Source organism: Euleptes europaea, chromosome 4 (assembly GCF_029931775.1).
Source record: "Euleptes europaea isolate rEulEur1 chromosome 4, rEulEur1.hap1, whole genome shotgun sequence".
NCBI lineage: Eukaryota > Metazoa > Chordata > Lepidosauria > Squamata > Sphaerodactylidae > Euleptes > Euleptes europaea.
In genome coordinates, this window is record NC_079315.1 from 71,902,357 (window position 1) to 71,925,785 (window position 23,429).

General features: G+C 41.7%; 1 protein-coding gene across 1 annotated transcript in view; it reads right to left on the bottom strand.

Moving 5' to 3' along the window:
• Positions 1 to 12,396: 12,396 nt before the first annotated feature.
• Positions 12,397 to 23,429, bottom strand: part of WDR36 (WD repeat domain 36) — a 46,115-nt gene continuing 35,082 nt past the window's right edge. Inside the window, exons 18-23 of the mRNA XM_056848752.1 lie at positions 21,752 to 21,849; positions 18,306 to 18,448; positions 17,048 to 17,167; positions 15,892 to 15,973; positions 13,280 to 13,467; positions 12,397 to 12,805 (exon numbers count right to left, since the gene is read on the bottom strand). Coding sequence (XP_056704730.1) covers positions 12,656 to 12,805; positions 13,280 to 13,467; positions 15,892 to 15,973; positions 17,048 to 17,167; positions 18,306 to 18,448; positions 21,752 to 21,849 — 781 coding nt within the window. The 3' untranslated portion in view covers positions 12,397 to 12,655. The remainder of the gene's footprint in view (positions 12,806 to 13,279; positions 13,468 to 15,891; positions 15,974 to 17,047; positions 17,168 to 18,305; positions 18,449 to 21,751; positions 21,850 to 23,429) is intronic.

Sequence of the window (23,429 nt, forward strand, 5' to 3'; positions counted from 1 at the left end):
ATTTTAATCCATTTATAGGCAGGATTTAAGTAATCTTTAGTTTTTGCACATTTCTTTATCATTCAATCACAGTTTAACATCAACAGGTTGTCAAATCAATCAAATTATTCATGTACTTACATGAAAATTAACATTATTTTAACATTAAACTCCACTAGATTTGGTAGTCATGACAACAAAGAATGGTTTCTGTTGCAGGATGTTACAAGCCACTTTTTATTTTTTTAGATGAGTTGATACTGCTTAAAAATATTTATTTAGATTCTTAGTTTTATACTTCCTAAAATATGCTCATAGTGGCTTACAATATATAATATCTATATATCCAATAGCAATGTGTTGCACCCCTCTGCAGATATCTAAATTTAATTTGTGGTTTTATTTTAATATTGCAATGGGATATAAATTAGAAACATGAAGTATCGTACTAAAATGCAGTTACAATCCAATTTAGAAAGCCAAAAAGAAAACCTAGAATCATCAGCTTAATGAAAGGTTGATTAATTATCTACCTTTTAACAGAGCAATTAAACATGTTTCTACTTAAGAGATTTTTTTAAAAATACAATAATTAGGCAGACATTAATGGATAACATGAGAATAGAACCTAATACATTCTCTTTTCACAGAAGCCTAATACATGACAAATTCTATATTTCAAGTGCTCATGGAAAAGAGCCTTGGCTACTTACCGTGAAGGCTTCTTCTGCTCAGAGGGACGAAGGGCATCTTCATTATGGGTGTTTCCTTTTCCTCTTATCTCGGGAGGCAGGAACCAAATATTTAAATTTTTCTGACCTCTGAGGGTAAACGCCCCCTTGTGATCAGTTAAAGACTTTCCGAGCCTTATATATTTAAGATAGACTGAAGAAACATGTTAGTTATAATTCTATACAAGAAATAAGTTCCTAATAAACATTAACGATGAACCTTTAGGATAACTATAAGTCATGAACCAACAAACAGCGTTTAACTTGAATTGAATGTCAACTGGAAGTTAGATGTAACCATGATTACCTGTAATTTTATTTTATTTGTTTTATTTATATTTTACTGACGTCTGGGCGGGCAAGATGCCCTTCGTCCCTCTGAGCAGAAGAAGCCTTCACGGTAAGTAGCCAAGGCTCTTTCTCGCTCAGAGGGAGAAGGGCATCTTCATTATGGGACATACAAGAGCTGTCCCCCGCCCTTGGGAGGGTTAGACGTCCTGAAGTATACTTTGCAGTACTCGTCTGCCTAAGGCGGCATCTGCTGACAAGTATAGATCTAATTTGTAGTGTCTCACAAATGTGGACACCGAGGACCAAGTTGCAGCCTTACATATCTCTTCCATAAAGCACGGCAGTCGAAGGCTGCTGAAGTAGCCGCACTTCTTCCCAAGTGGGCAGTAACGCCCGCAGGAGCAGGTAGGTTACTTATTCTATAAGCCTGTGTTATGTATAAGGTGATGGTCCTACTAATGGATGCCTTGGACATATGCTTGCCCTTGTCAGGTGGTGAGATATGAACGAATAAGGAGTCAGAGTTCCTAATAATTTTAGTAAGATAAATGTAATAAATGTAAGATAATGCCCTTCTTAGATCTAGCTAGTGCCAGGCCTTCTCCTTAGGATTCTTGGGGTTAGTGCAGAAAATGTAAGCACTATGTCCTGCTCCCTGTGAAACTTGCAGCTACATTTTGTCCTATCTCAGTGATTGGTTCGAATGGTAGTTGTGTGAGTGCTGTCAAAGCTGTGTGCAGGCTCTAGTTGTGAACCTGTGTCTAACAGGAGGAGCTAAATAACTGACGCCCCTTAAAAAGGCTTTTATGTGATGGTGTTTGGTTAAGCGGTATCCAGATACCTTGGGTACTATGGTAGCTATAGATGCCAGTTGTCTTTGTAGAGTGCAGGTAGCTAGCCCTAAGCTCTGTCCCTCCTGATGGCTTCCTTGTTGTCAATATGGTAGTGACGGCCACCGGGCTATAACCTAGGGCTATAAGTCATCTCCTTTCAGTGCCCATGCGGTCAGTTTGTACCACCCTGGATTGGGATGGCATATTGGGTCTTGTAGAGGGAGATCTTGTCTGTCGGGAAGTCTCCAATGGTTCTGTATGGACATCTGAATTATAGATGGGAACCACGGTCGTCGCAGCCAATATGGAGCTATGAATCTGACTGATGCTTTCTGAAGTCGTACCTTTCTCAATACCCTTGGAGGGAGGGGGGGAACCCGTACAGTAGGTCATGTGGCCCTGGTGACATTAAGAGGTCCATTTGTTCCGCCCCCTGTTGACGGTACATGGAATAGTACCTTGGCAGCTGGTGGATGATGCTGGATGCAAACAGATGAATCTGTGGCGTGCCGAATCTCTGAGTAATAAGTTGAAAGACCTCTGGATGTAGAGACCATTCTGCCTCGCTGATGTCCTGTCTGCTGAGCCAGTCTGCTTGTATGTTGACTGTGCCCTGAATATGTTCTGCTGATTTTGATGAGAGGTTGGACTCGGCCCAAGGAAAAATGTAGTCGCTTCTGAGGATCGTCCTGATTTCTAGGGCACTGATGTGAAGATTCTGTTCTTGATAGTCCATGTTGCTTGAGCCATTGTCCCTTGAGTGTGGCTTCCCAACCTGATAGACACGCGTCCGTGAAGATTTGAATTGGTGTTGGACGGAGATACCAACTTCCTTTCGTCAAATTCTGAGACTGAAACCATCATACTAGTCTTGATCTGACTTCATCGGTCAGGATGAGATTTCTGTCACTTCTTCCTTGGTATGTCTCTTTGGTACGGCCTCAAGAACCATTGAAGAGGTCTTGATCATAAGCGTGCCCCTTGAACCGCGGGAATGCATGCAGACATGTGACCCTTCAGTTTGGTCAGGGACATTAGAGAAGGCGATCGGGAATTAATCGCTTTCTTTGCTAGAGATGAAATGTCCACTGGAAGGTATAAGGAGTTTGTCAGTGTGTCTATGTCCATCCCCCATCTCTCTCAATCGTTGGGATGGAACTAAGTGGGTCTTTCTGAAGTTGATTATGACCCGTGTTCTGTTAACCTCTTCAGAACTCTCTCTGAATGATCTATGCTCTGCTAGTTTGAGCTTGCGCAAATCAGAATGTTGTCTGAGAAGGGTGCATTCTCACGCCCTCCTCGTGCAGAGATGTGACTGGTGTGTCCAGAACTTTGGTGAATACTCGAGGAGGGGCGATGATAACCCGAATCGTAAGGCCCTGAATTGGAAGAGGTGTCCCTTGTACGGGAACCGAAGGAAACAACAATGTGCCGGGTGTATTAGAATGTAAGAAAATGCTTTTCCCTGAGGACCTGTGTGACTGACTTTAGTGTCTCCATCCTGAAGCGCTTTAATGGGATAATCTGTTCAGAAACTTGAGGTCTAGGATGGCTTTCCATCCGCCGCCTTTGTTGGGAACAGTAAAGAATACTGAATAGACTCCCAATGTATGCTCTAATGGTGAGACTGGCTCCATCGCCTTGATGTCTAAGAGGCCTCTGAAATTCTATGGATTTTTTTTTTTTTTTGGGGGGGGGGAATGTTGGAGATATTACTAGTCGATGTGAAGGAGTGTAAGAAAAACTCTATCTGATAGCCTTGTGAGATAATGTTTGTGACCCAGAGGCCTGGTTGGGAGGTGACCACTGACGGTGTAATAGGCTGAGCCTGCCTTCCACTGACTGGTGGCTGGCGTCACTGTTTGGTTGGGCGGTAGGGTTTATCCCCTTTATTGCCCTGGAAGGTGGAGGATTTTGGAGATTTATTGAATCGTCCTCCTTTACTAAAGGAGCTGCGATTCTGGTTCCGGTGGTTTCTAGGTTGATCAGGTCTGTATCTTTGAAGTATGTGGTATGCACGAAAGGACATAGAGGGAGTGATCCCTTGGATTCCTTGCGTAGAAACTTGTCTTTGGTCTCCACTGATATGGGGACCAAATTGTCTCCAAGCAAGGTCTTTCCCTGATACAGGAAGCCCATAATAACCAATTTTGATCTATATACTCCGCTTGCCAGGGGCGTACCCAGAGAGCCTTTCTGGCAGCTGAGGCTGTGGCTAGCGTTCTAGCTGCATATGACATGTTATCTAAGGAGGAATCAGCTAGAAAGAATACCACTCTCGAAAACATGGATGACATGGTATCTAAGGTAGAATCAGCTGGAAGGATACCACTCTCAAAAAAAAAAAAACATGGATGCCCTTCTGGCATCTGATGCTGCGGCTAGTGTCCTAGCTGCATATGGCATGGTATCGAAGTTCGAATCAGTTAGAAAGAATACCACTCTCAAAAAACATGGGTACTCCTGTAAAGGCGTTTCTTTCTTCCTGTGGAAAAAATTGATATAACTTCCTAGTCCAAATTATTGCCGCTCTGTATACTAGGGCAGATGTGATAGAAGCGCTTGATAGTGAGTGCCAAGGCCTCTGAGCATTTATGCCTGCTAACTCTGCCTTCCTATCTGTAGGGTCCCTAATCATGGCAAGGCCATGTAACAAGGTTGAGGGAGTGAAGGCAGTGACAGGTGATTCTACTGAAGGCACTTTTAGAATTTTAGAAGCACCGATAAACCAAATATAAAGGGTTCCTAGAGGCTGTGGAGCATTGTATGGGTGCCATTGGTTTCTCCCGCTCTGCTTTCAACAGAGTTAGAAATAATCAAGCGCTGGCACAAACCTATCTGGAGTCTTTTCTCCCACTCTGAGTCCTCTGAGAGATCAAGAGTAGCTAGGTTTTTATGCCAATGCAGAAGGAAATCTTCTGCGTTAAATACTATAGACAGTCTGGGTACCAATTGGCAATTTTGTGACCATGAATTAGCTTTCAGCGCTGCTTAGGCTGGCCAGCACGTACTCTCTTGGTACTACTTGGACTGGTGATTGGCTCACCAGGATCTCAGGTAGAGGTCTTCCACATCACCTACTACCAGAATTGGCCCTCTGCATGCCAATCCGACGCTCTGCCACTGAGCCACAGCCTTTGGCTGATATTCTGCCCTTTTAGCAATCAGATTACTGTTTGTGGTGCTGGAGGGTGTGATCCCTACGATCCCTGTATGGATGGGGCAGGATAAGGAGGTTGTACTGCCCTTAAGCCATCTGAGAAGGCGTTTTTTAATCAGGGCGGAGAGCTCTGCACTTACAGGAGTAAAACAGGCTGCATCTATGAGGGGGGGGGGGCGAAGTCACCTTACCGGCAGTCGATGTCTCCGTTGATGCTTCCCGTCCTTGAATAATAATAGGCGAGCCGCCTGAGGACGGAGCATTGCGAGGCAAAAAGGCGAGCCGCCAGCCTCCTTCATTTTCCCCGTTTGTGCAGTGTGGGAGAAGTGGCTATAGCCGCTGTGTTCTCCTGGCTGCTTCCCGCTGCTTCCCGTCCTTGAATAACAATAGGCGAGCCGCCTAAGGACGGAGCACGGCGGGCGAGGCAAAAAGGCGAGCCGCCAGCCTCCTTCATTTCCCCCGTTCATGCTGTGTGGGAGGAGCGGCTACCGCCGCTGTTTTCTCCCGGCCGCTTTCTGTTGCGATCTGGCAGTCGCGTCTTTCAGGCGCGGCAGAGCAGCGTGCGTTTTGCAGCAGGCATTTGGCGCGCTTGTTAGCGGTCGAGCCAAGCCGTTTGTACTTGCCTGCGCCGTTCTTGCCGCTTTTGCCTTTCCCTTTTGAGTTTTGGTCCTCAGGTCACCAGAGTGACTGTCCGAGGGTTCATCTAATTGTAGTGGTAAGGCCACTAGGAGGCTAGGGTCTAAATTGGCAGGCGCTATATAGCTGTCCTGATGCCGATCCGCCAATTTTTTTTTTTTTTTTTTTTGGCGGGAAAAGACTCTTCTGAGGAGAATAGGCAGAAAATTAAGACAGTAAATAGAATTGAGTAGTAGATTAGTTAGGTTAAGTTTAGGTTTGTTAAAATAAGAATATTTTTAGGTCTAATAAGTAAGGTTAAGGTTTCTCTATTATTTCTGTAGCAGAGAGCTGCTAGAAGGCTGCTCTCCCGTTCAAGGCAGGAAATAGAACTGATCACAAGGGGGCGTTTACCCTCAGAGGTCAGAAAAATTTAAATATTTGGTTCCTGCCTCCCGAGATAAGAGGAAAAGGAAACACCCATAATGAAGATGCCCTTCTCCCTCTGAGCGAGAAAGCCCCACTCTCAGTTCCTTCTCCATATCACCAGAGCCTTTTCCTTTTTGAGATGCTGAAGGGAGCAGGAGGTAACTCATGTTAAAAATGGAAATCATTGACTTAGTTAGAAAGAAAAAACACTGTTAATATTCTTCATTCCCTCACAAGTTTACTCATCACATCCAAAGCAGCATAAATAGTGGCATCAATGTGCTCCCATCCTCTTCATTTAAACCTGGATCCCATCAGTGAATCAACTAAAGCATACAGCTCCTTTGAAAGGTAGGTTTACAGTTCCATCTTAAGTAGAGTTAGCTCCCTTCTAAGCCCATTGACTTAAATGGGGTTAGAAGGGTATGATGACTCTACATTGTATGACACCGTGAGACTTTGGTAAATGTCCAAAGGTGTGTGTGTGTGGGGGGGGGGGGTGGGAGGACTTGGCAAGCACTATAAATGGGGCCTCAAAGTAGTCAGAATAATAGTAGGGGTCTGCTTCATTCTCCATCCTCTTAATTCTTATTTTTATATTGACATCTTGACTGTTGTCCATACTAAGCACTAAATCCCAAATAAATACCTACTGAAATTTACTGTATACATCCTACCAGTTGGATAACTGGTATGACCACTCTAGTTAAACCACATAACATTTCTTAGGGAGAAAAGAAAGCCCCCCCCACACACACACACTGAAAGATAATATAAAGGGGCTTTATTATATCCATCAAAATGTCTTTATGGCTTCACAAACCTCCCACATTTAGCCCATTAAAACCAACTTCTTTCCATTAGGAGGAAAAACTTGATCCAGACTTGGATAAGTTTGCTGCATTTATATTCATTATGCAAGTATTCCATATAGCACTTCTGAGATTTCTGCCATTTGGGTTTGCTATCATTTCTCAGAGAAATGTTATATTAAATGTTACAACTCTTCATCCCCAGACCAACAGTGAATGAACAAAACTCTTTTTCCCTCATAAAATGTGAAGATAAAAATGATAATGCAGTAGCACATATTTGGGCAAAAGACTACAAGTATAGAATCTTACATAAGAGAACGAAAGATGTATGCACCTGAGGATCTTTTGCTGTACTATTCGGTAGCCTCTTTCTGAGATTGCAGAGAACCTTACAATTCCTCTTCATGGCTCATTGGTCACACAAGGGGAAAAAAGCCCAAATAATTCCAGAGGGGTAGTCATGATTGCCTGTTCATTGCCAGCAAATGTCAGATAGTCTAGTGGCTCCTTAAAGACTAATAAATTTATTGCAGCACAAATGTACGTGAGCCAGAGTCATGTTACCCCAAGTTAGCAAGTATATAGGTATGTGTGCAAACAGAAGAACACAGGATAGGTGTTGGGAAATTATTACAAAATGACCAGGTCAAGCAGAATACATACAAAAACAAGATCCAGTCAAAAACAAACAAGCCCCATGCAGTGTGGGCCACTCCCAAGCGGTGATGAATTGGCAGAGCAAGGCTGCCTGACCTTCTGATGAAGGATGAGTATTTTTTGTACTGAGCTACCTACTCTCAGTTCTGTTCAGATCAAGATTGGCAATGTCAACTCTGCATCTGAAGTCCAGATAACCAATAGAGACTTTACTTAAGAAATGTTTTATTACATCTACATGAGACTTCATCGATATCACACAAAATAGCACTGTGTTATTGTGTGTTCCTGAACATAATACATTCCACTACTGCAATTCTAATGAATAATACCAAATTTCATTGGTTCTTGTAGGTTATCCGGGCTGTGTAACCGTGGTCTTGGAATTTTCTTTCCTGACGTTTCGCCAGCAGCTGTGGCAGCTGTGGCAGGCATCTTCAGAGTAGTAACACTCTGAAGATGCCTGCCACAGCTGCTGGCGAAACGTCAGGAAAGAAAATTCCAAGACCACGGTTACACAGCCCGGATAACCTACAAGAACCAATGAACTCTGACCGTGAAAGCCTTCGACAATACCAAATTTCCTTTGCTCATTTTTACATACATTTATGTAGCTCACTCCAGGAAACCTGTGAACAGGCTTCTCTCTCAACCTAATCCGCCGCATATGGATTGTTGGGAGGATAAAATGGAAAAGAGAAGAACCGTGTCTGTTACCCCTACCTCCTTATAGTAAACGTAGAATATGTGTGCGTGTTAAATGCTGCCAAGTCGCTTACGGCTCATGGCGACCCTATGAATCAATGTCTTCCAAAATGTCCCATCGTTGACAACCTTGCTCAGGTCTTGCAAACTGAGGGCAGTGGCTTCCTACAAAAAACCCCCCAAAAGGTAACAAATAGTGCTTAAGGCGGCACTGGGTCTCTTGGACAAAATTCTATTACAGCCTCAAATTCAGCACGTCACCCTGCTATTTTAACAGTGTCATATTTGGGGAGATGAGTTATCAGTTGATTCACAAATCAGTACCCATTTCAGAGAGGAGTGCTCGGAACACCCCTCCCCTTTCCCAATTGTCTATTCAGTACCATAATGACATTCACAAAAGGCTTCCTTTGAAGCCCCGATAAAGATCTTGTCACCAAACTACTCACTCTCATTGAAGGCTGAGAGCACAGTTGTCATCTTCATTTGAGGGTATAATGGAAATTTAATTGCCATATCCATTTAATGTGCAGCCTTTTCCTAAAGACTACTCATAAAAGTTTGTCTGTTTGATGAGAAAGGTTTTCTTTTTAAAAAATCCACTGCAAATGTCTACTTCTGTACTATTTGATTCACAGTTCATTATACAATAGTGCAGTGGAAGGGGGGAACCAAAGGAGAGGAACAAGTATATAAAAGTTAGAAACTGTAAGAAACACAACTAGTGGAGGGCATCTGGCCTCCAAGATGGTACTGATGACTGAGCCGTGTTTGTTGAGGTGCTTCCTTTTCACACCTTTTTTACTCGGTGTTGCTGGCACTTTCTTCTTTGCCATATTATCAGGAGTGGCAGTTTCAATGCTCTTCCGGTCAGCCACCCGCTCTGAGAGTCCGCCTGAGCAGATGACAGGGTGCTGGGTTGGGCCGCTGATGGAGATCCAAATCTAGATCGGTATCTGAAAGAAATTCCTTCTCTTCAGGCCGGATTGGAGCGGCAGCTCTAAAGGAGGCGGTGGCCATTTTCTCTCCAAAGGGGAACAAATCCCAGGAGGACAAAAGACAGGGGGGAGGAAAAAAATGGGAAAATGTCTAACACAATAAGAAGGAGTAATAGATAAGTAGTAGGTAAGCAAGGTAGGAATGACAAAAGGGTTTTAAGTTTTTCTAATTCCTAAATCTAAAGCTAGATCACAGCAGGTCGGCTGAGATGATGCTCTCCCCAGCAAGGCAGGAGAAAAACTGGAAGCTTGACGCGATTCCCACCCAGGAGACAGGAAGTAGAACTTTAGTTCCTGCCTCCCCTAGCAGTGGATGAGAATCACCCAAGCTTCAAGATGCCCTTCCTTCAGAGCGGGAAAGAACAGGTAGAATGAATCTTTCAAATGCCTTGCTTCCTTACCCAGGGCAATGGTTGAAAATCAGAAATAAAAGAATGTAGGCATAAACAATAGCCTGTCCTCTATTTGTTCTGGGGCACTTTCAATTGTAACATCAATCAACTATTCAGCAGGGCAGCAAAAGCACTGGTAACCATTAGCCCAAAACTTGCTTCCAATTTTGTCTGGCGAACAGCTGAGTAACCTACAGCAGTGGGTGTTCCAATCACGCCACGAAGGGATGGAAAAGAGAACTGCTTGACCTGTTGTGTCTGCAGTCTTTCCCCCTTGCTCACATAGAAAATGAAGACTAAGAATTGAATTGGAAAAGACAGGAGCGGGGGGGGGGGGGAAGCAGCAGATGGCAAGCAGAAAAAGTGGGGAAGTGGCTTTCCAGTATTTTTGCTCACAAATCGAAAACTTACTGTCACAGAAATCTGATTGACAATTCCCCCCAGAAGTGGTTCCATGTTTAAACAGAAATAAAATTGATTTAGCTCTATTACCGTGTTGATGCTTTTCTGTTCTAAAACTCACATAGATTTTTTCAAACTGCTTCACTGACTTCAAAGTGCAACCTCTACTAGATACTTTGGTGCTTTTATGATGGTAGATTGCTCTGGGCCTCAACCATAATAATCTAGATGGCTCTTAAAAGTTGCAAACCATTTTTGCTATTTATATTATGAATTGGCAAACCAGAGTTGAAAACAAAACTATTTCCCCAAACTAGCCATTCTCACAAGATTTTGAATTAACCTTTAAAAAGAAATGCTCGCCATATCCACTGACACGGCTGCTATGCCTCATTTCTGGAATAGCCGTTTGCTAGCAGTGCATGATTTAGATGATCACGCACTGCTAGATGATCACGCACTGCTAGCAAACGGCTATTCCAGAAATGAAATCAGAAGGGCCATTAAACCAAACAAAAATCAGAAAACTCAGGAAAAACAGTCTCCCATAGGAAAGGTATTCTTGCCATTTATTAAAGGAGTCACTGATAGGATGGAGAAACTTTTGAAAAAAACATAACCAAGAAAATACAACAGATGCTACGATCAGCAAAAAACAAAAGAGACCCCCTCACCTCTGCAGGAGTATATCGTATACCTTGCAGTTGTGGACAAGTTTACATCGAGACCACAAAACGCAGCATACAAACAAGGATAAAAGGATGAAAGATACTGCAGACTTGGCCAACCTGAGAAATCAGCAGTGGCTGAACATGGACTGACCCAAACAGGACACAGGGTCTTATTCCAAGACACTGAAAGACTGGACAATTCTACCAACTATTTTGTCAGATTGCACAGAGAAGCCATTGAAATTCATAAACATCAGCACAACTTTAACAGAAAAGAAGAGAGTTTAAGAATGAATAAGGCTTGGCTTCCTGTCCTGAAAACCTCCAGACTAACAAAGACTACAGTCCACAATAGCCATGCAGATTAGCTTTGGATTTCACACATTAACAGATCACTTCAGGATACAATGGTTCCATATTAACATACCACACCCTCATTAGCACATTATCTTGATACTTACAGGACAATGATTAGCACATTACCTTTGATACTTTTTGCAGGACAATGATTCAGCTCAAACCCCCCCCCTTTCTGACTATATATTACTCTTCCTACACACTTGACACAGAGACACTGTCCTTCAGTGTTACTCCTCTGAAGATGCCTGCCACAGCTGCTGGCGAAACGTCAGGAAAGAAAATACCAAGACCACGGTCACACAGCCTGGATAACCTACAAGAACCAAGGAGCCTTGACTCTCAAAAGTTCATACCCTGAAAATCTCGTTGGTCTCTAAGGTGCTACTGGACTTGAATCTAGCAGCTGCACATAATGATCCTTTAATGCCAAGCTTTATAGTGCGGATCATTCCATGCATGGTACTGGAGACAGGCCTCTTGAAACTACAAAGACTCCTTCATGGTTCTCACCAGTCTGTTCCCACAGCTGTGAGGTTATGTTGCTGCTCAGTAGAAAGTGAAGAATAGGCTCTGTTCTGCTTGTTTCTTTTTTCTTCTCAAAAAAATACTTTTGCTAGCCTTATGATCAATCTGTCTCTTCAACATGCTACCTATGCCTTTGTCAGAATGACGATGACAGAAAGTGGCAGGAATACCCAAATACAGGGCCCCCAATGTGGTGCCCGCTGACACCTTCCCTGGCACCTGTGAAGCGTTTTTAGGAAGTGGGTAGGGCCAGGGGTTTTTTGCCCAGCAAGGCTTCTGTTTGGTCACCGAAAATTTGATTGGCTGTGCAGATTTTTAAAAAACGTTGCTTTGGCAGCAGCTGTCACCACAGCACATGGATCTTCACTATGTTCCACACTGTGCCAGAATTCCAAAGGTGCCCGCAGGCTCAAAAAGGTTGGGAACCCCTGCCCTAATAGGTGACTTCTGTACGTGGACACTGTGAGGGTAATGCCTGCAAGTCAACACGAGCAGTAGTGGTAAATGTGCTGCTGAATATACTCTGTTGAAGTGGCTGTTGTTGCCATGTGATCTCTCTTTTCTACCAATTTTCTTCTAATTTGCTGCTGGAGAAACAGGATACAAAATCATTACTTCAGTGCAGGCTGAATCCGCTCATCAGCATCCGTTTTATGTTGAACCACAGCACTGCCCTGCACAGTTTTCCTGCCAATTCTGCACAAATCTACCCTACACAAAAGTGTCCTTTCAGCACAGAGAAGTCCTTATACTTATCCATTAGCTGTCACAATTTTTAAAGAATATATCCTTTTCTTTATGAAGCTCCCAATGGACTCCCACACAAGTAACTCTTTAAAAAGAAGTTTGGATTTATTTTTGGATACTGGCTTTTGGTATACTCATCTTATTTTAAATTAGGATTAGATTGGTGGTCATTTAAATACACATTTTTTAAAACACACAATCCTATTTAAATTTGAACAAAATGAAGTTATCGAGTCTGGCTGCACTTTGAAAACTTAAGATGCATAATATCCATTATTACAAGATACAAGCTTTACACAAGGAACTGGAGATTCAACATCTTGATTCTTAAGAACAAAAGGCACTTTATAACAAAGCAGTCTTCAAGTAATTTAAAATGCAAAGGCTTTGGTTGAAAAGAGTCTGTAAATGGATCCAGAGTTCTTCAAGCTGGGGTGACAGTCTGGATAATTCTGCCAGCAAAGCTGGCTCTGAGGAAAGGATTTTAAGGTGCAACTGAAATAGAAGACAACATTCATTATTTAGAGACATTATTTAGAGACATTGCAGGAAATACATTTTGGACCACTTGGTCAATGTGTTACTGGTCCCATCACTGCTGTACTTTAAATATTGTTAGATATCTTCTAACACAATGCCAACGTTTCACAAATACAGACTAAAAAATAATCATATCTTCCCAAATCTTGTTTTCAGGGATTAACTCCTTTCTGTAACCCTTGAGATGTATTACCAGGAGACCAAGCTCCACTCTTGTATGGATAATTGAAGTGACAAACACTAACATAAGATAAGATTGTGTGTGTGTGCGGGGGGAATCATTGCTAGAGAAAACCAATGCTTTGAAATATTTTACCTTCTCCACCTCCCAAACATCAGTCTTGGTTATTCAAAGTGGAGACAGTTCTGGGCAAATGAATCACTGTATATCACTAGCAATCACTGCAATATGTCACACTGTACGCTTACCTTTAGAAACAAAGCGAGATACGCCTGAGCCAGCTCAAAGTCACACCTTGAATCCAGCATTGCTCCGATCATTCTTAGAAAGCTCTGCATCACCTTTATGGAGCCACCACCGTCAGGAGACAAGCCTCGCAGTTCGATTTCAATACTAGCTGGTCCCATGCCTTTCAGAATACCGAGAGGAGACTCATCTGTCAGAGCATTAAGAATATAGTTAGGGCTCAACAAATATCAGAGCATTACAAGAGTGTTCTAAACAGCTGCCCTGCAGCATTCAGATGAGACTGAAGTATCTGCACACGATCTAAAGTAGCCATTAGGTGTTTTCTTGAATTTTTGATGTACAAAACTTTTACTTGCCAAAATCTCTGTGAACTGAGGCAGTAAATGGAATGCTTCAAAAAAGCTCCAGTGGCAAATGTGGGTTCTTTTACTCAGTGTAAATTACTTCTTGGGATCACAGGTTCTGAGCTTATGTTCTACCGAGCTCCATCTTTTCCAGTGTGAGAATACAACACCCATGCATACAGGGATCTTAACAGAGCTTAACAAAGCCCTGTTGCTCCTCATGGTGATCTCTATTCACGTAGTAACCCAGGGTACTACAGAGAACGGGAAGTCTCGGCATACATTTTATAAAACCAAGTCTTCTCTGCTAAATTGCATTCCTCAACAGTGTTTTTAACATTGATCTAATATCGCTGAGATGGTCCTTGCATGCTTTATTTGAAGACTTTAGGATATAGTTTGTTTTATTGTTTATATGTATGAATTTTAATCGTCAACTCCTTGAGAACACTGACTGAGAGCAGGTTACAAATCTGAGAAATGAAATAAATAAAAATATCTAACTTTGCGGTTTTCTCAGTCTCTGAAGACCGAGGTCAGCCAATTCCTAGTCCACAGCCATCAACAGCCAGGCCATCATACTGTGAAATACAGTATTTTGAACAGCCATTGAGGACTTCTCCATTCAAAGCACATTAAGGCCATCTAGCTTTGCAGGAGTTACAGCTGTTCTCCTCAAGTATATGAATATTGGTTGGTTGGATTTTTTCTCTCTCCTGGTTTTCATCACAAAAAGTCACTCCAATGGCTATCCATCAGTTACTGGGCTCAATTTTTTGGCTATCAGATACAAACCCCTTTATGGCCTTGGACCCTCATATTACGAGACCACCTCTCCCCCTATGCTCTGCCACAACTTTGTACTTCTGAGCAGGGCTTTCTGCAGGTGCCAACCTGCAAATGGGCAGAATCAACAACTACCCGTACATGCCCCTTCTCTGTTGTGGCCCCCACCTTATGGAATGGCCTCCTACTCTCCTGGCTATCTGCAAACTATGCAAACCTGAACTATTCAAGAGAGCTTTTCTATGCAGATAATAGGGTTGCACAGAGCAAAATGATTCACTAAGTTACTTGCCTAAATTACTAGGGACTGTAGTCTAGCCTTCTATGTATAACTTGCTGAACACAGGGTCCTACCTTGTAACTTTTGCATCATTTAATGTGTCATGTTAACATTTATGCTTTGCTTCAATTTTGTTTTTAGACTACTGGTTGGTTCTACAACCCTAATTCTATCGCATTATGTATTGAATGTTCCACTATGCTGACTGTATTGACTCACTCTGTGTAATCCACCTCGAGTCCAAGTGAGAAAGGCGGACTATAAATAAGGTAAATAAAAATAAAATAAAATTTTGTACTTGGGACTGTTTCAAAAAGTGGTTGATTTGGTTCTCAAAGCTGTAAAATTCCAAGGAAGTTCTGAGTGAATTAATTATGGAGTTGTTACAGTGTCATTCAAAGTGGTTTTATTTTTGTTTGGTCTCAAGAAAAAGTACTGAATATCTATTAGAGAGAAGATTACTAAAACACAAACTATACAGAATAACTTTCTAGCGTTTACCAATCAGTTTAGGCTTTGAGTTAAGCACCAGGTGAAAATTCCTCCCCCACAGCTATTCTCCCCCTTCACAGCTACTCTCACAGCTATGAGAATACATGTCTCTATTTTTTTTTTGCCTTTTCACCCTTTGCCTAGTTTGAGAACTTCCCTCATTATTGCTTTATAACTACATTTTCTGTTTATTAATAACTGGGTTGAGCTGCAGGATTTAATGAGGCGAATCTTTCCTTGCTTCATTATATTCCCATTGATTTTTACTGTTTGATTCTGTAATGAAGGCTATCTATAATATTTTTATCCTACTTTTTCTTAAAAGAGTTCAAGATAGCATATATGGTAATTCCCTCCTTGTGTTACCTTCATGACTGTATAGGGATTTGAACCCAGGTCTCCTTTGACCCAATCTGATACACCAACCATAACGTAATATTGGCTCTCAAGATATTTCATATATGTTGTGGTGGAGAGGAGGCAGGTGGGAGGTCAGGAGGGTAATGGGGGGCAGAAAGAGAGAGTGATGGGGGGCAGAAAAAGAGAGAAAATGACAGGCATGGAGGAGAAAGAAAGTAAGAAAAGAGGTGGTAGGAGGGAGAAAGAGTGAGAGACTGAGTGAAGTAGGGGGAGAGGGGAGGAAGCAAAGGTGGGGGAAATTGGATAGCGGCTCCCGCAATTTTCTTGTGGGTCCCCACTTGTAACTTACAGTTGCTCTTGTTAAGGGCTTCTTCAAGCTGAATGTGGAATTCAGATTTTTGTGCCAACACTCCGAGATTAACTAGTTTTGACTGGAATATACAAACAAAATAGTTGCCATTGAAATGTGTGAAAAAACCGGCATCTTTACATACCAACATATTTTTGTATGAGGAAGTATATATTTAGATGAAATCTGAGTGATATAAAATAGTTCACATTTTTGAATATTTGGAATATTTCACCGAATTAGGTATCCTTCAATTTAAAATTTATATTAAAAATTGACAGAATGTGGCTGTCACAGTTTGAAGGCATTACATCCATTAATATAATCATTTCCCTTCCCCAGATTTATTTACTTGTTTCAGACTGTGTGCACATACACACCAGCAAGTAAAACAAACGGAAGAAATCAAAATAAGAATTTTGAGCCCTATTGTTCTGTGGACTGGCAGTTCCAAATTCCTATTTATATTATTAGGCACTGCAATATGTTCTGTGTATTTGTGATTATGTGTATGACAACAAAATGGAAGGATACATATCCTACAGAGAAATATGTTGAATGTGACAACTGGTGTGAAGTATTAGGTTGGATATGAGATAGTTATCTATAACATCCCTTTAATACCCACTACAGTGCTGAGAAGAGCCCCGTGGCGCAGACTGGTAAACTGCAGTACTGCAGTCCAAGCTCTGCTCATGACCTGAGTTCGATCCCAACAGAAGTTGGTTTCAGGTAGCCGGCTCAAGGTTGACTCCACCTTCCATCCTTCTGAGGTCAGTAAAATGAGTACCCAGCTTGCTGGGGGTAAAGGGGGGATGACTGGGGAAGGCACTGGCAAACCACCCCGCAAACAAAGTCTGCCTAGTAAACTGTCGGGATGTGATGTCACCCCATGGGTCAGGAACGACTCGGTGCTTGCACAGGGGACCTTTACCTTTTATTTACAGTGCTGAAAAAAACTGCTGTAAAATGAAGGAGAGGCCTAAAGCAGGCAATGCAATTCACTCCGATCTAGATACTAACACTGACAGAGGAAAAGAAGTGGCATAACACATTTCAACAGATGTACTTCTAAGTGGTACTGAAACACCCCAATGAAATACGTGGTGAAGTTCTGTGTTGTGAAGATATTCAGCACAAATAGGTCACTTTTTACCTGCTGCCTGTCATTTTCATGTTCAACAGAAGCATATTGTGGTATGAGACCAGGAACAGTGGGGATGAAGAATGGTGCAGATTTTGGCACTTTTGGTGGTTCTTTTGGTTTATTCTTTTTCTGTAAATGAGAGATTTTACACCAGCAAGTTTCCTTATTCACACTGTTAACTTTAAGAATACAAGGTTTCTTAATTTTCCAACTATGACAGTGTGTAAAAGTTTAACACACCCTACTTGAACATGAAACATACCTGAATGGTGTTTAACAGTTAGAAAGAGATAGTATCAAATGATTTTTCTAAGTAGTTCTTATTCCCGAGAACCCTAACAGAAATCCATAGATTACTGCAGGCCGCTGCTGTCATCGCCTTAATGGCCAACTTTGTGGCCCCTGCCCAACTGCTGTAATAGGAAGGGGGAGACCATCCACTAAAACCAGGAGGGTTAATTTGGGGAAGCCACAGGTATACAGAGGTATACACAAAAAAAGAACGCTGCCTTGGAACACTGCACTGCTGCAAACCCACGAGGGGCTGGGTGCCATTAGCACACCAGCCCCTTTGACCTCCATTAAATCAGCCACCACTGTGCGTTTGGCCAGCTGTTGCCTCTTCTGTGTGGATCTACAAACTAAGAACCTCTCCCTCCTGCTGCTCAGATGAGGCATGCAGCTTCCACCCAGTAATGTCTGTCAATCCCTCCTGCCTGGAGTCCAAATTTATGGGTGAGCCAATCACGAAAGCTAAGAGGAGCCAAGAAGGCTAGGAAGATCTAGGCAGAATTGGGGTTTTAAAGTTTTAATGACTGACCTTTTATCACTCGCTATCTGGCCATTAGAAGGCAGCAAGGGCAGCCAGCGCGAGAGCACGGCTGTTCTCATACTTGTTACCTCCACCGGGAACAACAAAACTGCAGCCAACCCAGCTGCATGGTGAGCAGCCTGTCCCACAGGTTTAGCCTCAAAACAAGAACACTGCTACACAACAACAACGGAGACACACTGCAACAAGTTTGTTGCAGGTCTCCAGTTGTGATGATTCAAATAAAGATCCAGAAAGAAGAGGATGAACAGGCGGTTCCTTAAATGTCTAATGGCTATACAAAACTTTAAGGAGGTCTCTGCTTCACACATGCAGTTCTTCTGGAAACAGATTTTACTTATTCTTTATCATATCTGCTAGAAAACAACCCTATATCACACAAGTGGCAGAACTAAGTTCTGATCAGAAGCTTTTTAATGTATCGTGTAATGTTACCTTAATAACATCAAGATTAAGTAGGTTCTTCCACCTAGATTCTGGCAATGTAGAAAGGGTCACTAGTGTCTCTCCCAGCTGCTCTGGAGAATCATATTCTATCATCTCATCACTTGTTTCTTCCTCTTCTGCGACATCTACATCTTTGAATTGTAATAGGCAGGGGGGAAAAATCAACCAACACTGGGAAAGACGTATTCCAAAGAATAGTAAATCTTGAGAGACCAGGGAGTCATCCAGAACATTTAGGTAATTATTTCTATACAACTACATTTCAGCTAAATGATGTGCAGAGGGTAAAACAGCCTCAGACCAGACACACTGCAAAGAACACGCCTGCAGCCAGAGGCAATGACTGTGAACGCACACTTCAGTCCACAATGCAGCAGACAGAAATGCACACTGACAATTCCATACCTGAGGCTCACAACTGACCAATCCTGCTAGACCAAGGACTTTCTACTTACACAGACTATGTACCTGGCTGTCCCTCAATTCTTTTCCTCCCACTAAGCCTCTTCCTCTTGGCAAGGGATTGTAGGGAAAAGGGTACCTAATAACAACTGAGTGCTCCTTTTTAATTTCTAGCTGTTCCCTAATCGCATAAGGAAATGCCTTCCAAAAGCAGTCCTATACAGCTTCTAACTACTACATGAAACAGCTCTAGGATCTGCTGCTCTATCTAAGAAGGCAAAACTGAATTTGGATGTGTGCATGTGCCAGGATATTGTGGGTAGGACATCTCTCCACTCCTTTCAAATAAAAATTGATCTAGCCAACAGAGAACAAACTCTGGACTGGTCACTTACAATGAACAAAATTTCTTTAAATAAATCAGAATTCAAAACTTACAAAATAGCACTTCCAGAACCATAGCTCTTTACATACATAACTACTAAGAGTCATATGAAGTGCAGCAGTGGTTGGTATATTGCTTGCCAGAGCTGCTTTATAAATGTAAGATTAAAACATGGCTAAAGCTGGGCTATGGGAGCTCCCACACCGCATTGACCATTGGATAATAAATCCAAGATGCCTTGTTGTATCTTGGCACTTCTTAGTAAGACAGATGTTCAGAACCAATATTATTCTCCTGTTTGGTGTTGGAAAGAAAAAAGCCAGAACATATCCTCTACAGCAAAAACAGTCTGAACTTTGTACCAATAGTGGTATAGCTAAAGATCATTTTTGGAAAGTATGACTCTCAGAAGGTATAGCTGTGAATCTAGGACAGGTTATGCTTCTAGAGAAGCCTGTGTACGTTACAACATGAAATCTGGACTGCTTCCAATTTTATTACAGATCATTTCAAATCATTGCATAAATTGTGCTTCCAGCAATACATCATCAGGATATGGAAATAACAACAGTACTGCATCTTAGTCACTGATACTACTCCAAGATGTTCTGTGTAAAGACTCTAGGCGTTGTTGAGAAACTTATTAGATGGGAGCGCCTTTTCCCTTATCTATCACATAACAGAGGCCCTGTAACTGCGTCACAATGTCTACACTTCTTCCTGTATAAAAACAATTTAAAACACGCAATCTGAAACATTGTGAGACTGGGAAACATCAGTTAGCAAGGCCCTTTACTCTGAATGGGAAATGCAAGGTCAGATGGTTTCTCAGAATTCTAAGTCTTGGTGTGCTCCTACACCTGTTCCTGAAAGTACAAGTTGTGGCAGAAGTAAAAAATGCATCCCACCACCTCCTGCAAGTGAAAACGGATGCCTTTTTCCCGGTGATGCAGGACTTGGCAGCCATCAAGCCACTTCCTGACACCAGATTACTAGCACTGTGCTCCACAAGAAGCTGACCTCGATGATTGATGGTTGGCACGGAACATAAGAGGAGCCCTGCTTGATCAGACCATAAGAGACATCTAGCGCAACATCCTGCTTTCCCTCACAGTGGAGAATCAAAAGCTGGTACGATGGAGGCAACAACAACCGCCCACTGTTGCTCTCCATCAAGTGGTATTCAATGGTATACTGCCACTGAATGCTGGGGATTTTATTTCACCATCATGACTAATAGTTGTTGATAGATTTATGTTCTATGAATTGGTCTTGTCATCTTTTACTTTGTTTTTGTTATTGCTGTGACCTGCTTTGCAAGTCTATTACATCGATGGAGTGGGATTTAAATGTAATAAATAACTAAATAAGCAAGTTAGTGGTCCTCTTGAGGCAGCAAATTTCTTTAAATATATATTTAGATGAAGTACTTGCTTTCAGCTGTCCTGAGTCTGCCATGGATCAGTTGAATGACCCTAAGTTCTTGAATTATAAGAGAGGGAACAGCTCGCTTTCTATACATTCCTCCACCACCAACTACCTTTTTTCAATATAACAATTGTGGCTGTATGCCTCAGAGAGGGCAGGTGCATGGCCTGGCTCTTCCATTATTTCTCAGGCATATTTCAAGCACTTGGCATTAACCTACTAAGCACCCAACTCTAAATGACTTTGATAATGCCATCTCCCTCACAATCTGTAGTTGAACTGTGTAGACCCCTCTTGGCTGTACCATGTTCCCAAGCAAAAAGAACATGTAGGCAGGTGTTCTCACCAGCTATTCCACAACTCAACTGCCTTCCACTACAGTTTTGCCAATGTGTAATCTTTTCTGAAGGTGCGGCAAGATATTCTTACCTGGAATGGCTTTTACGAGATAGAACTGAGTAGGTAATCAGATTTTATACCAATTGGGTATTTTCAACTACTTTCATTGTGGTGCCTTTAAATTATCTGTTCCAAACCAGTTAATGGGGAGAGATTAATACCATAATGAAGTATATCAAACATAGTTCAGTATATTGTCGAAGGCTTTCACGGTCAGAGTTCATTGGTTCTTGTAGGTTATCCGGGCTGTGTAACCGTGGTCTTGGAATTTTCTTTCCTGACGTTTCGCCAGCAACTGTGGCAGGCATCTTCAGAGTAGTAACACTACACAGAGTAGTGTTACTACTCTGAAGATGCCTGCCACAGTTGCTGGCGAAACGTCAGGAAAGAAAATGACCCTAAGCCCGGATAACCTACAAGAACCAATAGTTCAGTATGTGTGACTGAAGCACTCATTGAAGTATAAGCTGACAAGAATTCTAAAACCAAGATGGATCTATTTCAAAGTCCCTTAAGTAAGGCTTCAGTTACATGAAAAATAGTGAAACTATGGCCCATCCCTGCAATGATAAAAGAATTAAGATAACCTCTTCCATTATATTGACTGGTGTATGAGTATGCAGATTGTGAATTTACACAAGCCTCATCATCAATATGAATAAGCAAAAGAGCAGATTTTACAAACATGTGTGCTTACATACTGATATACACAGAGAACAAAACTGATTTGACTGAACCCAACAAGCAGTTCAGCTAATTAAAAAGGTTCTCTTGCTCTCTGGAACAAAATCTAGCAAAATCCAGCAACACACATAAATACCTTCAGCTGGACTGGTTCCAGGCAGCATTACTACTGAAGGCTCATGATCAGCTGGAAGTGGACGCAAGGAGACAAGCGAATATAAGGAGCGGTTAGACCTGGAGGACAAAAACATTAGCCAGTTCAGAGGAAAAAATATACATTCTTTTTGGTCCCATTTTCTGTAGATAAAATTTCAGAATTCAGATTTTACAAATGAAATATCAGCTAAGTTGGTATTCCTTTGACATGGAAACCAAAGAACCACTACAACTAACTCCATGCTCCCACTATAGGGCTTTGGACATTCTTTCTGGATAGCAACCATACACACCCCATCCCCAAATGCCGAAATACTTTTGAAGATCAAGGGAGTTTCATAAGTAGCTTGACATGATATGGCTCACCTGAAGTAACATTTTGGATCCTGGTCTTCTATGGTAGAAAATTCAAGTGAAACATACAAAACTCATTTCCAAGTACCTGAATTCAGAATTTAATTGTATTTGGAGAACTGGCCCAGTAATTTCAGTAGAAAAATATTACCTTATAGATCACTTTCCCCAAGAACACAGTGTGTGCTTTTTTGAAATGTGCCATATGAAACTTTGCATGGAACACTGGGAAATCATCATAATTGTACACTAAAAGCTAACATTTCTTTTTTCAGATTTATATACTCTACATTTTTATGAGTTAGGTTTTCTAGGTGGTTTACAAATAAGACTGCACAAAGCTGTTGACAGTCTCAGCAATGGCAGGCTGCGTACATCTCCTTGTTTACTTTACAGGCCTTCATGGAACTGGCCTCCTGCCTTGCTGTTGTCAGTGGCACACAATTCTTCCCACAGACAGGTCTAGAAGGCACTTAATGGACTGTGATGAAATGGGTCAACAGCATCTCACTCTGCTACTACTGAGGTAATGGCTGTTCAAAATTATCTCTCAACAGTAAAAATGTTCTCTGTCTAATTCCCTAGGCTTCACAACTCTATTCTGCTCAGCCCTAGCCACTACCTGCAAAGAGAAGTCATTTTCCCAACTGACATTTCTCAACTGTCAACTCCTTAACTGTCTCTCCTTCCCCAAGATGCTAAAAGGGGTCACTCTACCAGGTAGCTGTACTACCCATTTACTCAATCTCCATTCTTTTCTTTTTTTTTTTTTTTTTTTTTATAATTTTTTTATTGAATTTTACAGTATAAAAAAAAGAAAAGAAAAAAGAAACAAGAAAAAAAAGAAAAAAATACATATATAGATATAAAAGGGTATTCACATAACATATTGAATACATTTCATTTTTTAATACATTCATCAAAAGAAAAAAATACCCTTTCCCCCCACCCACCGAAAGTGACCCATCACCATGACTTCCATAGAAGTGTCCGGTAGCTTTATTTATTTATCTAAATTCTAATATTGCTTAAAGAATAATTTTCTATAGCTCACTAAATAACAAAGTAAAATCCATTTTTGCCAACTTATCCCAATATGAGGTAGCCTTAAACCATGTTAACTTAAATTCTTCCAAATCATTTCCATGCAGAATTTCTGTTAATCTGGCCATCCTCATATATAACCACACTTTCTCTCTCCATTCTGTAATTGAGGGTTTACTTGTTTGTTTCCATACTCTCGCTATCACAATCCTTGCAGCAGCAAAACTATATTGACAAATAATCCTATCCCGATCATGAAT